This window comes from Emys orbicularis, chromosome 1 (genome assembly GCF_028017835.1).
Source record: "Emys orbicularis isolate rEmyOrb1 chromosome 1, rEmyOrb1.hap1, whole genome shotgun sequence".
Classification (NCBI taxonomy): Eukaryota; Metazoa; Chordata; order Testudines; family Emydidae; genus Emys; species Emys orbicularis.
Window position 1 is genome coordinate 155,936,662 of NC_088683.1, and position 15,200 is coordinate 155,951,861.

Below are 15,200 nucleotides of genomic sequence, written 5' to 3' on the forward strand. Positions count from 1 at the left end.
ATTTTTTAGAAATCGATTTGATACAGTCGATTGTGTGTGTCCCCACTAAGCGCATTAAGTCGGCGGAGTGCGCCCACAGTACCGAGGCTAGCGTCGACTTTAGGAGTGTTGCACTGTGGGTAGCTATCCCACAGTTCCCGCAGTCTCCACCGCCCATTGGAATTCTGGGTTGAGCTCCCAATGCCTGATGGGACAAAAACATTGTCGCGGGTGGTTCTGGGTACATGTCATCAGGCCTCCCTCCCTCCCTCCGTGAAAGCAACGGCAAACAATCGTTTCTCGCCTTTTTTCCTGGGTTACCCATGCAGACGACATACCACGGCAAGCACGGAGCCCGCTCAGCTCACTGTCACCGTATGTCTCCTGGGTGCTGCTGGCAGATGCAGTACTGCATTGCTACACAGCAGCATCGCCTTGCCTTGCCTTGCCTTGCCTTGCCGGCGGCAATTGGTGCAGTACGACTTTTAACCATCGTCATCGTCTCGTGGGTGCTCCTGGCCAACCTCGGTGAGGTCGGTTGGGGGTGCCTGGACATAAATGGGAGTGACTCCAGGTCATTCTCTTCTTTAAGTTTCGTCTAATGGAGATTCAGTCCTGGCTGGAATATCATGCGAGCTGGAGGCTTTTGCCTCAGGCTGCTTTCCCAGCCCGCAGCACCGCGCGATCGCACCTACCCCAGCCTACCCCTTGCTCCCATGGTTCATGAAGCCTGGACAGTAGTAAGGAGCAGTTCAACTATAGGCTGAGCAAGTGCAGAATGGTAGTAGAATGTGCCTTTGGACATTTAAAAGCTCTCTGGCGCTGTTTGCTGACTAGGCTGTTTATGATTAGAAGAGCACAGCAAGGCGCGCTGCGCATCACAGAGGCTTTGAAAACCAGTTTCATGACTGGCTAGGCTTTGGTGTGACAGTTGTGTATGTTTCTCCTTGATGAAAACCTGCTCCCTTTGTTGATTTTAATTCCCTGTTAGCTAACCCTGTAAGCCATGTCGTCAGTTGCCCCTCCCTCCATGAGAGCAACGGCAGACAATCATTTCGTGCCTTTTTTCCGCACACATGCCATACCACGGCAAGCATGGAGCCCGCTCAGATCACCGTGGCAGTTATGAGCACTGTAAACACCACGCGCATTATCCTGCAGTATATGCAGCACCGGAAACTTCAACAGCAGGCCAGGAGGCGACGGCAGCGCGGTGACGAGAGTGATGAGGACATGGACACAGACTTCTCTCAAAGCACGGGCCCTGGCAATTTGGACATCATGGTGGTAATGGGGCAGGTTCGTGCCGTGGAACGCCGATTCTGGGCCCGGGAAACAAGCACAGACTGGTGGGACCGCATAGTGTTGCAGGTCTGGGATGATTCCCAGTGGCTGCAAAACTTTCACATGCGTAAGGGCACTTTCATGGAACTTTGTGACTTGCTTTCCCCTGCCCTGAAGTGCAAGAATACCAAGATGAGAACAGCCCTCAGTTCACAAGCGAGTGGCGATAGCCCTCTGGAAGCTTGCAACGCCAGAAAGCTACCGGTCAGTCGGGAATCAATTTGGAGTGGGCAAATCTACTGTGGGGGCTGCTGTGATGCAAGTAGCCAACGCGATCACTGAGCTGCTGCTATCAAGGGTAGTGACTCTGGGAAATGTGCAGGTCATAGTGGATGGCTTTGCTGCAATGGGATTCCCTAACTGTGGTGGGGCGATAGACGGAACGCATATCCCTGTCTTGGGAACGGAGCACCAAGGCAGCCAGTACATAAACCGCAAGGGGTACTTTTCAATGGTGCTGCAAGCACTGGTGGATCAAAAGGGACGTTTCACCAACATCAACGTGGGATGGCCGGGAAAGGTACATGACGCTCGCATCTTAGGAACTCTGGTCTGTGTGAACGGCTGCAGCAAGGGACTTACTTTCCAGACCTGAAAATAACTGTTGGGGATGTTGAAATGCCTATAGGTATCCTTGGGGACCCAGCCTACCCCTTAATGCCATGGCTCATGAAGCCATACACAGACACCTTGAACAATAATCAGGAGCTGTTCAACTATAGACTGAGCAAGTGCAGAATGTGCATTTGGACGTTTAAAAGCGCGCTGGTGCAGTTTACTGACTTGGTTAGACCTCAGCGAAACCAATATTCCTACAGTTATTACTGCTTGCTGTGTGCTCCACAATATCTGTGAGAGTAAGGGGGAGACGTTTATGGTGGGGTGGGAGGTTGAGGCAAATCGCCTGGCCGCTGATTACGCACAGCCAGACACCAGGGCGGTTAGAAGAGCACAGCAGGGCGTGCTGCGCATCAGAGAAGCTTTGAAAACCAGTTTCATGACTGGCCAGGCTACAGTGCGAAAGTTCTGTTTGTTTCTCCTTGATGAAAACCCACCCCCTTGGTTCACTCTACTTCCCTGTAAGCCAACTGCCCTCCTCTCCCCCCTTTGATCACCGCTTGCAGAGGCAATAAAGTCATTGTTGTTTCAAATTCATGCATTCTTTATTAATTCGTCACACAAATGGGGGGATGACTGCAAAGGTAGCCCGGGAGGGGTGGGGAAGGAGGGAAGCACCGGGCTACCTTTGCAGTTATCCCCCCCCATTTGGGAAGCTGGTGGAGGAGGGGAGGAGGGAAGGAGAAGGCCACACTGCATTTCAGAAATTATTGAATGCCAGCTTTCTGTTGCTTGGGCAGTCCTCTGGGGTGGAGTGGTTGGGTTCCTGGAGGCCCCCCCACCGCGTTCTTGGGCATCTGGGTGAGGAGGATATGGAACTTGTGGAGGAGGGCGATTGGTTACACAGGGACTGCAGCGGCGGTCTGTGCTCCTGCTGCGTTTCCTGCACCTCAACAATACGCCGGAGAATATCAGTTTGATCCTCCAGTAGCCTGAGCATCGCTTCCTGCCTCCTCTCATCACGCTGACGCCACCTATCATCTTGATCCCGCCACCTGTCCTCATGTTCATTTTGTGCTTTCCTGCACTCTGACAGTGTCTGCCTCCACGCATTCTGCTGGGCTCTTTCAGTGTGGGAGGATTGCATGAGCTCAGAGAACATTTCACCGCAAGTGCGTTTTTTTCACCTTCTAATCTTCGCTACCCTCTGGGATGGAGGTGATACAGGGAGCGTTGAAACATTTGCAGCTGCGGGAGGAAAAAAAGGGAGAGTAGTATTTAAAAAGACACTTTTTAGAGAACAATGGGCAGACTCTTTCACGGTGAACCAAGCTGTTAACATTACATAGAATGTGTGCTTTCTTTACAAGGTCGCATTTTGCCTCCTATATTGAGGGCCTGCCGGTTTGATGTGAGAGATCACACATGCAGGGCCGGCGGGCAACAGAATTCGGCTTGCAGGCAGACATGGTAAGCAACAGTCTTTTGGCTTCTTTAACCTTCATAACATGTGGGAATCAAATATCAGGGGGTAGCTGTGTTAGTCTGTATCTACAAAAACAACAAGGAGTCTGGTGGCACCTTAAAGACTAACAGATTTATTTGGGCATAAGCTTTCGTGGGTAAAAACCTCACTTCTTCAGATGCATCTGAAGAAGTGAGGTTTTTACCCACGAAAGCTTATGCCCAAATAAATCTGTTAGTCTTTAAGGTGCCAACATGTGGGAATGGTTTCAAACAGCTACGCCCTCATTTCCCATACCTAGCACCCGTTGGGTTGGCCATTTAAAATGGGTTGGCCATTTAAAAGGAGGGGCTGTGGTTTTTGGGTTAACGTGCAGCACAAACCCAACTAAACCACCCCCTCACACACACCCAATTCTCTGGGATGATTGCTTCACCCCTCCCCCCACTGCGTGGCTAACAGCGGGGATGATTTCTGTTCAGCCACAGGCAAACACCCCAGCAGAAATGGCCACCTCTGAATGTCCCCTTAATAAAATTCCCCTATTTCAACCAGATGACCATGAATGATATCACTCTTCTGAGGATAACACAGAGGGATAAAGAACGGATGTTGCTTGAATGCCATGGGACCATACGCTGCCATGCTTTGTTATGCAATGATTCCAGACTACGTGCTACTGGCCTGGCATGGTAAAGTGTCCTACCATGGAGGACGGAATAAGGCTGCCCTCCCCAGAAACCTTTTGCAAAGGCTTTGGGAGTACAGGAGAGCTTCATTGAGATGTCCCTGGAGGATTTCCGCTCCATCCCCATACACATTAAAAGACTTTTCCAGTAGCTGTACTGGCCGCAAATGCATCCCAAGTCTTCAGGGCAAATTAATCATTAAACACACTTGCTTTTAAACCATGTATTATATTTACAAAGGTACACTCACCAGAGGACCCTTCTCCGCCTTCAAAGTCCGGGAGCCCGCCTTGGGTGGGTTGGGAGGATACTGGCTCCAGGGTGATAAACAGTTCCTGGCTGTTGGGGAAAACGGTTTCTCCGCTTGCTTGCTGTGCACTATCTTCAACCTCCTCATCATCATCATCTTCCTCGTCCCCAAAATCCACATCCCTGTTGCGTGAGAGTCCATTGACGGAGTCCACACACAGGGGTGGGGTAGTTGTAGGGGCACCCCTTAGAATGGCATGCAGCTCATCATAGAAGTGGCATGTCTGGGGCTCTGACCCGGAGCAGCCATTTACCTCTCTGGTTCTTTGGTAGGCTTGCCTGAGCTCCTTAAGTTTCACGTGGCACTGCTGCGGGTCCCTGTTATAGCCTCTGTCCTTCATGCCCTTGGATATTTTTTCAGATATTTGGGCATTTCATCTTTTGGAACGGAGTTCTGATAGCACGGATTCCTCCTGTTCTGTCCATGCTGGAGCTCTTTTGCGATTCTGTGCTGATGAGCTCTGCATAGTCACCTGTGCTGATCAGCTCGCCACACTGGCCAAACAAGAAATTAAATTCAAAAGTTCGTGGGGCTTTTCCTGTCTACCTGGCCAGTGCATCTGAGTTGAGAGTACTGTCCAGAGCGGTCACAATGGGGCACTCTGGGATAGCTCCCGGAGGCCAATACCGTCGAATTGTGTCCACACTACCCCAAATTCGACCCAGCAAAGTCGATTTCAGCGCTAATCCCCTCGTCGGGGAGGAGTACAGAAATTGATTTTAAGAGCCCTTTAAGTCGATAAAAATGGCTTCGTCGTGTGGACTGGTGCAGGGTTAAATCGATCTAACGCTGCTAAATTCGACCTAAACTCGTAGTGTAGACCAGGGCTAAGCAGTAGAGGCTTTAAGAATTAGGTCCTTTCCTTATATTTTCTTACAACACTGTCACAGCCCTAATTCAGGAACATAGGAGAGATTCAAGGAGTTAAATTAGGAAATTCTTACTAACCATTTCTACCAAAGTCAAAGGAAAACCAACAGATCCAGCTAGATGGTCTCAATATGTTATTTCTGCTTTCTTCAATAGAGGAAGAAGTTTCTTTTCTGCCTCCTTATGTGGACATGAGGTATTACAATGATCTGCTAAGTCAGATTCCTGAAGAATTCATTTCTGTTCCTTTAATAATGAACTGCATGTTGGAACAGGTGAGTGTGTTTTCATATTAATTCATACCCATCATTCAGGCTGAGCAGTGTGATAGTGAATTGATCAGTGAGAGACAAATCAATCAGGTTCATCCCAAAATAAGAGAACGTACATAGCTGCACTACCTAAGGAGGATCAGTAGGGAAGGACTCAGAGAGGATCCCCTGCTTTGCCTTGCATTATGGAGGGGAGGAGTTAGGTTTTTTCATTCCTTTTCAGGGTGCAACTCACTCCCACTATGTGCCCGGTGATCTATTCTAAAGCTCCTACTACTACTCTCCAGCCCTCTATGCCCCCTCCCCATCCACTTTCTCACAGAAAAGAGTATTAGGGTAAGGAGTCTCTGCCTTTTTTGCCACTTTCTAAGAGGGTCCTTGCTCCTCCTTCCTCCCTTGCATGGTTGAGTAAAGGCTAGGGTTAATCTAGCCTACAATAACTGCTAGTGAGTGTTTTCTCTCAGGGTTGTCAAAACTAAGCATATATAATACAAGTGCAAATGATCACTAATACTATATGCTTGTCAACTTTTCTCAGTGTGGGACAAGAGATCCTCCACAAGAATGGCTATACTGGGTCATTGCACATGGGTCCAGAACTGGTTTGTAGCACTTTAGCTTTTAGGGAGTGTTTCCAGACAACCTACAATAGATCTTCAGTCTGCAGCTTTGAGGACAGAACTCAGACCTGCCCATCACTGGCTCATCGATATTTCTCCCGGTGAAGAGATTGCAGATTTTGTTCTGTTTCCACAGCAAGAAACAAGATGTACAGTCCTCCTTGCTGCAGAACTTTAGAATTGGTGGATCAAAATTTTTTCTAAGCGAACGAAAAAATCTAAAAGTTAAATTTCTGGTGCAGTTGGGCTTTAATTTAGCTGGATATGTGCTAAATTTTTGGACTGGGTTTCCAGACTGAGCCACTTGATTGTTGGTTGGCCTCCACTTCTCCCTGAGGCACTTAGATTCATAGGTTTTTAAGACCAGAAAGGATGTTTATGATCATCTAGTCTAAGATAATAGAGCGGCTGATATGGGATTTAATTAATAAAGAATTAAAGGAGGGTAATATAATTAATGCAAATCAACTTGGATGTATGGAAAATAGATCCTGTCAAACTAACTTAATATCTCTTTTTGATGAGATTACAAGTTTGGTTGATAAAGGGTTGACGTAATATACTTAGACTCTCCAAGGCATATGACTTAGTACCCCACAACATTTTGATTAAAAAACTAGAATAATATATAATTAACGTGTCACACATTAAATGAATTAAAAACTGGCTAGCTAATAGGTCTTAAAATGTAATTGTAAATGGGGAATTGTCACCAAGTGGGTGCGTTTCCAGTTGGATCCTACAGGGATGACCTGGAAAAAAATATAAAATCATCACTCATCAAGTTTGCAAAAGATACAAAAATTGTGGAGGTTGTAAATAGGGCTGTCAGTTAATTGCAGTTAACTCACACGATTAACTCAAAAAAATTGGCTTTCAAATATATTGATCTCTATTACAACACAGAATACAAAGTGTACAATGCTCACTTTATATTATTATTTTTGTTACAAATATTTGCACTGTAAAAATGACAAAAGAAATAGTATTTTTCTATTCATCTCATACAAGTACTGTAGAGCAATCTCTTTATCATGAAAGTGCAACTTACAAATGTAGATTTTTTTTGTTACATAACTGCTCTCAAAAACAAAATAATGTAAAACTTTAGAGCCTACAAGTCCACTCAGTCCTACTTCTTGTTCAGCCAATCACTAAGACAAACAAGTTTGTTTACATTTACAGGAGATGCTGCTGCCTGCTTCTTATTTACAATGTCACCTGAAAGTGAGAACAGGCATTTGCATGGCACTTTTGTAGCTGGCGTTGCAAGGTATTTATGTGCCAGATATGCTAAATATTCGTATGCCCCTTCATGCTTCCGCCACCATTCCAGAGGATATGCTTCCATGCTGATGATGCTCGTTAAAAAATAATGCGTTAATTAAATTTGTGACTTAACTCCTTGGGGGAGAACTGTATGTCTTTGGCTCTGTTTTACCCGCATTCTGCCATATATTTCATGTCATAGCAGTCTCGGATGATGACCCAGCACATATTGGTCATTTTAAGAACACTTTCACAGCAGATTTGACAAAATGCAAAGAAGATACCAATGTGAGATTTCTAAAAATAGCTACAGCACTCAACTCAATGTTTAAGAATCAGAAGTGCCTTCCAAAATCTGAGAGGGATGAGGTGTGGAGCATGCTTTCAGAAATCTTAAAAGAGCAACACTCCAATGCGGAAAATACAGAACCTGAACCACCAAATAAGAAAATCAACCTTCTTCTGGCATCTGACTCAGATGATGAAAATGAACATGCATCGATCTGCTCTGGTTTAGATCGTTATCGAGCAGAACCCATCATCAGCGTAGATGCATGTCCTGTGGAATGGTGGTTGAAGATGAAGGAACATATGAATCTTTAGCGCATCTGGCATGTAAATATCTTGCGGTACCGGCTACAAAAGTGCCATGCAAATGCCTGTTCTCACTTTCAAGTGACATTGTAAACAATACGTGGGCAGCATTATCTCCTGCAAATTGTAACCAAGTTTGTTTCTCTGATACAACTTGATCTTAAGCTAACTACAAATCAATGCTATAATGACATCTAACATGTTTTCTGTTTGGTAGGTCGTTGCAACTGAAGAAGGTCTTACACCGCCAAGTCCGGTGGTCCCAGAACCACGAGCAGATGGGCTGGATCATAGCCTTGCAGAGCATATAGTCTCAATCCTTCCCTCTCTTGCCCTTTCTGAGAGTGAAAAAAAGGTTTGTATTGTCTTTTCCCTTCAGACTGCCTTCATTGATAAATAAAAATGTGTATTAATTTTTAATGCATGTGCTCTTGTTTAATAGAATCTCTACAACTCCTTTTTCCCTAATGACAATGAAGAAAAGACTGTGGTCCCCAAATGGCCTCTTCTATTAAACTATCATGATATTTTGTCTCAGAGGCTACACCTGCTAAAGGTACAATACTGTCTTATATCAACAGTCTTAAAATCTACAGAGGGGACATTAACTTAGAATGCTTCTTTTAGAAGGTAGACTAGGAGAACCCAAACTTTGCCCACCTCATGGTCACATTAGCCACTTGCCAGGAATCCAAAGGCTGTACTTAATTTGCTTAAAATGGAGCAGATTGCAGCCACCCATGGAGACTACAGGTCCCAGCATGCAATGTACCATATTGATCTGAGTGGCCTGGCCACAGTGCTTATGTGGACATTTAGCTTTCATGACTGCATTTCCATATAAATGATGACATGGGATACATTGTAGAACTCTGTGGGCTTCACTTTGGACCACCACTGAGCTAGGGGATTATTATTCTGAAGAAACTAGAGTTTCTAAATGATGAGTGTGGTGTAGCAACTAAAATGGAATAGATTAGAGAGGTTGGGACAGACACAGGGGGCAGTGCACAGGAAGGCACAGAGCTGTTTATGGGAGAAGAACACCAGAGTGCATCAAGGTGTGCAGAGTGTAGCGCTCATGTAAGGCAGCAAGAGTTATCTAGACATGATGTAGGCAGAAGTGTAGAGTAAAATTAGAGTAAAAAGTTTGATGCAGATGAAACTTGTAAGGCAATAAAGGGTTTCGAGTAGAAGGAGGATGACATGGTTGAGTGGTGGGTCGGGAAGATGCTTTTAACAGAAGCATGTTGGATAGACTTTTGGGCAGCCATCTAGATTTCAGGAGGTTAGAGAGGAGGAAGTTGCACTAGTTAATGCAGGAGTTGACCAAGGCATGAAAAATGTAGGTATTAGGGATGAAAGAAGAAGGAACAGGTTTGGGAGATATGATAGAGGAAAAATGTAATAAAAGTAACACAGAAGACAGGGACTGTAATAATAAAAATAAGAAAAAGCAAAACTGAACAAAGTAAAGAAACCTCAAGCCAGTACAGTTCTTTAAATCCATCATAACACTGCTGTCAAAGACCACCAATGAGTTGTATGATTTCTTGATTATAATGACTATGGACAGTAATATAGACCAACTAAGAATATGTGTGAGACGTTGCACTCCATATGTTTATGGAAATATGCTTATGAGTGTAAATATAATGTAACTGGAATATGCTTTATGCAAAAGGTCTCTTGTAAGGTATCATTACATAGCTTATAATCTACTGAGTGTGTTCATCCTATTTGTATGAATGTATCATTCTTGTATCTGAAGCTAGAAATATGAAGTATTACTCTGAACTGTTGTAACTATGCAAAGTGTGGGCCATTAATGGTGGCTTGGAATCTTGATGGCTCCCATTAACCAAGACAATTGGTTATAAATGCCTCTGTTTATGTGTAAGACTTCCTGTGTTCCTGTGAGTCAGGCCAGATAGAATGGAGAGTAGGGGTCTCACAGGACATGTCACCATGTCACTTGGTACTGGAATCCATCTTAAACCTGGTGCTTTTCCATTTAGAAGGAGGGGTGAGAACCCAGAGAGACAAAGGATTCTCGCCTTGTGCCAAAGCTGTAAAAGGGTGGAGCAGGACAAGGGCGGTCCCAGTCATGTGGAATCCCCTGACTCCAGGGGAATTTCACCTAAGATGCCTGCTGGAACCAACAAGGTCTGGATCAGAGGAAAGGATCGGGCCCAGACTAGGAAGGAGTCTAGTCTGTGAAAGAAGTTTATTGGAACATCTCTGAGCATGAGATTTACCTGTATTCAGTTTCTTAATGTATTAGGCTTAGACTTGCCTGTTTTGTTTTATTTTGATTGGTAACTTACTTTGTTCTGTCTGTTATTACTTGAAACCACTTAAATCCTACTTTTTATATTTAATAAAATCACTTTTGCTTATTAATTAACACAGAGTAAGTAATTAATACCTGGGGGAGAAAACAGCTGTGCATATCTCTCTATCAGTGTTATAGAGGGCGGACAATTTATGAGTTTACCCTGTATACACTTTATACAGAGTAAAACGGATTCATTTGGGGTTTGGATCCCATTGGGAACTGGGTGTCTGGGTGCTAGAGACAGGAGCACTTGCTAAGCCATTTTCAGTTAAGTCTGCAGCTTTGGAGGAATGGGTCAGTCCCTGGGTCTGTGTTGCAGCAGATTAGCATATCTGGCTCAACAAGACAGGTTTATGGAGGCCCAAACGGGCAGAGAAAATGGGCTCAGAGGTAGTCTCAGTACATCAGGTGACCGTCCCAAGGGGGTCTCTGTGACCGAACCCATCACAATGCGGAAGGGAAAGGCTAATACAAAAGCATCCTTTGCAGTCTAACAGACTAAATCAATACATATTTTCTATATTCCGTGAAATTTTCAGATTCTGGCTAAATGGCAAATAATTTTGTGATCTTTAGCAAATATCAGTTAATTGTGCCTTCTTAAATTATTCTCTTTTTCTTCTGGTATATATTCACTCCCCCCCAGTGAGGAAAGTAAACAATAACTGATTTCATCTTCCCCATAAAGGCACTGATTCAGCAAAGCACTTTGAGTATATGCTCAATTTTAAGCGTATGCTTAAATTTCATTGACTTCAAAGTAAAGTAAAGCATATGTGTGGGGGAGGGAGAGGGGGGTTGGGGAGGGGGGAATTGTGTGCTGAACTGGAACCTTAGTTATTTAAATGAAAAATCCCTTTTTTGTGAAAGTTTACTTAGCTGTTCTCCTTATTGCTCTTTGCTTCAGGTCCAAGGGGGCTTAAACCCAGAAAAGATTGAACAGGATATGATGGACAAGCTGCCACTGGTGGAACTTCTTCAATTCCCCCTTCCTCCACCTGGAAACAACACTAAACGCTTGGCCAGAGTTCATGAGCTCATGCATTATTGCACCAGTGGTAAATTGATTTTTTTTATTAATATTATTTCATTCTTTGTTGACAAACTTCTATGATATAGTTGGAACCCACTTTTGGGGGGCCACTGTCTCAATTTACCCAACTAAGACCTTCACTGTATCAGCCAGTATTTACCACCTTTCATATACTTGTGTCCATCCTAACCTATCATGGAGTTTGGCCTAACACCAAACCACAATTTCATGGTTATGAGCAGACTAGGTTACACTGCATGTTAGAGACTGTGAGATTGACAACTATGCATTAGCAGCATGTCAGGACTCACCCGAGCACATAAACTCTGTATTAAGTTGGGACAAGAATATCAGTCACACAGATTACTAGTTCTGGTTCTAGTGCACAGAACAAATATTGGGAACCACTGAGATATATAATGTATTTGTTTACAAAGAACCTTTTGATTGAGAAAAGAGATTTGTCTTGGATTGAGAGGATTACTTGGGGGAAAAAACATGGTTTTCTCATTGTGTTTTCTTTGAGCTGCCCATGTTAATAGTACTGTTGTATCTACAATAGTCACATTTTCTGGTTGTCATGATAAGGTCACTTCTCCATCAAGAATTGTCTCTGCAATTCCTCATTCTTGTAATGTGTGTACCTAGTTGGTTCACACTGTAAAACAGTTAGAAGGGCTACATAAATGCCTTCTAGTGAGTCTGAATGTTCAGTCTAAGGGTACAGTTAGTAATGAGCATCCAAACCCCTTCAATTCCTTCTTTACTGTCATAAGTAGGGCCCTACCAAATTCATGGTCCATTTTGGTCAATTTCACGCTCATAGGATTTTTAAAATAGTAAATTTCATGATTTCAGCTATTTAAATCTAAAATTTCATGGTGTTATAATTGTAGTGGTCCTGACCCTAAAAGGAGTTCAGGGAGGGGGGGTTGCAAGGTTATTGTAGGGGAGGTTGTGGTACTGCTACCTTTACTTCTGCGCTGCTGCAGGCGGTGGCTGCCTTCAGAGCGGGAAAGCTGGAGAGTATCTGTCAGCAGCAGCACAGAAGAGGATGGCATGGTATGATATTGCCACCCTTACTTCTGCGCTGCTGCCTGCAGAGCTGGGCCCTCAGTCAGCAGCCACCACTCTCTGGTCGCCCAGCTCTGAAGGCAGCGGAGCAGAAGCAAGGGTGGCATGGTATGGTATTGCTAACCTTACTTCTGCACAATACCACAATCCCCCCTAAAATAACCTCGTGACCCTCCTGCCACTCCCTTTTGGGTCAGGACTCCCAATTTGAGAAACTCTTGTCTCCCCTGTGAAATCTGTCTAATATATGGTAAAAGCACACAGAAGACCAGATTTAACGGAGATAGACCAGATTTCACGGTCTGTGATGCATTTTTCATGGCTGTGAATTTGGTAGAGTCGTAGTCATAAGACACACGTCTGACCACCATCTGATCGGTCCATCGATCATTACTGAAATTACCATCACCGTTAGCCCCCTTGTTGGCAGCCTTAATAGCAATGCCAAGGACAATATACCTGATCAGTCTTCTATTTACCTTTCCCTGGAATGTAAGGACAATTTCTGTGGATGGTTTTAATTCTCTTCCAGAACTCTTGAGTTGGGCTGAAGTAGAAAGAGCCTTCAAAGTGTTTACTTTTGAAAGCCTGCGGCTGACTGGGGTGGATGATTCTGGCCTCCTGGAGGGCTCAGGGTTGATGCTTGGAGGTGATTATGAAGTATCTTATATTCCATGGGATAATCCGGCCAGGTTTGCAAGACATCTGAGACATCTATCGATGGTGGAAAACCTGTTTGATGAGAAAACTCCCAATGGCTCAGGTAACAGGGCATCTATCAGCATTATATCTAAAGAATTTAAACATGCTATTCACTAGAGTCCTTTTCTTTTACATTAGTTCAGAATTATTTATTATTACTGGGATGTGATTATTCTCCTGTTTTAGGAACCATTTGGTCATCAAGTACTCTACATTCCATTCATCCATTCATCAAGTAGGAATGCTGGATAATGACATAAACTGGGCATTTTGTATGACAATTAAATAGTTTATTTAAACAAGTCTTTAAAAGTAGTATCTATGTAAAACAGCTCTGCATAGCAGATATTAGAAAACTATTTTATAGCTTCTGATATAAAAGTGTATTTTAGAGAAATTAAACATTGAAATCATACCATTAAACAGTTGTTTTAAACATATTTATACAACACAATATAATACAAGATTTGGCAACTATTTCAAAGTTTCACTCTTCTTAAGTGTTTCAGAAATACTATTCATAAAGTATATAAAACACTGCCTTTTATCTTGATATGTAACTAAAATAGTAATTTTGAAACTTTGATAATAGTAGTGGGTATATACAAATGATTATAAGCAATACAATGAAAAGAATGTAATTTACTACTTTTAACTGAATATGGACAGATTACATTTTAGATACAATAGTCTCTCTGCAATTTCTGACAATGGGCCAAATCTTAACCTCATTGAAGTATGTTTATACCAGAGGTTCTCAAACTTCATTGCACTGGGACCTCCTTCTGATAACAAAAATTACTACAGGATCTCAGGAGGGGGGACCAAAGCCTGAGCCCACCCAAGCCCCACCACCCCGGTAGGGGCGGGAGGGGCCAAAGCCCCACTGCCCCAGGCCAGGGAGCCAAAGCCGAAGCCCAAGGGCTTCAGCCCCAGGCAGGGGGCCTGTAATCTGGCCCTGGGCCCCAGCAAGTCTAAGCCACTTCCCGACCCACAGTTTGAGAACTGCTGGTTTATGCCAATAACCAGGGCCATCCTTAGGATTTATGGGGCCCTATGCAGTATTATTAAACTGGTGCCCCTATGCCCGACGTCAATCCGGGCTCGCAGCCCGTGGGGGAGGAGGGACAAGGCAGCAAAAGATACCAAGACGCCCGGCCCGCCTCACGGCGGTGGAGAGTCACAGTTCCCCGCAGAGACCCCAATACCCTCTCCTTCGTGCAGAATGCGCGGCGTCAGCGCATTCGGCTCTATGAATACGGTCCCTGCCTAAGGAGACTGCAGTGCACACTGTGTGTGCAGAAGCCAACCCGCTCTTACTTGCTGTCATGGGCAGTGAGTGAAGCTGCCATTTGGGGAGGCTAGCTCCCCAGCCCACCTCTTCTGCCTGTGGCTCTACCCATCCTCTACTCCTGCCCCACCACAGGCCCCACCCTTTCCCACTGTCTTCCTCCTCTCTTCCCTCCCCCACCTTGCTCACCGCCTTCCAGCCAAATCCCTGATCCCAAATGAAGCAAATGACATTTGAAAAAAATACTCTTCTGCAATTTCTTTCTAAAGAAAATGGAGCATGTTTTCCACTGCATGCCAGATGGTGAAGACTTGACATGCAGAAGGTACCTAATCAAAAGCACTAAATTTGGGAATAAAAAATGTCAGTCACAGGTTTTTTTATATGCCCTGAAGTTTGTCAGAGATTTATTTGCAAAAACTTTGTAGTAAGGGCGAGTCAGCTGTCTTGCTGAATACAACATTAAATATTATGGAATACATGATGCAGCTCTTCTCTGTTTTACATTTTCTTAATCAGTATTTCTAAGCTGATTTTATATTTTAAATATACTCTTAAGCCTTCATAAAGTAATCATTCCAGATTATTACATATTTAACTCACTGAAACAAAGACATTATTTTAAATTAATCAGTCACAGAGGTTTAGTGTGTTCATAACAATGTCCATTGCTTTTAGAAAAAGGGAACACTGATTTACTTTGTGTGATCTCCATAACAAAAGACATGTTTATGAAATTTCACCAACTTAAAAAAAATATGTATCAAAAGATTTTAGGCATAACAAAGGATT

At 43.9% G+C, this 15,200-nt stretch overlaps 1 protein-coding gene across 1 annotated transcript in view; it reads left to right on the top strand.

Annotated features, from left to right (window-relative positions):
* SPAG17 (sperm associated antigen 17) overlaps positions 1 to 15,200 on the top strand; it is a 276,008-nt gene that overhangs the window by 126,239 nt on the left and 134,569 nt on the right. Inside the window, exons 10-14 of the mRNA XM_065399127.1 lie at positions 5,372 to 5,490; positions 8,188 to 8,325; positions 8,413 to 8,526; positions 11,216 to 11,366; positions 12,948 to 13,178. Coding sequence (XP_065255199.1) covers positions 5,372 to 5,490; positions 8,188 to 8,325; positions 8,413 to 8,526; positions 11,216 to 11,366; positions 12,948 to 13,178 — 753 coding nt within the window. The remainder of the gene's footprint in view (positions 1 to 5,371; positions 5,491 to 8,187; positions 8,326 to 8,412; positions 8,527 to 11,215; positions 11,367 to 12,947; positions 13,179 to 15,200) is intronic.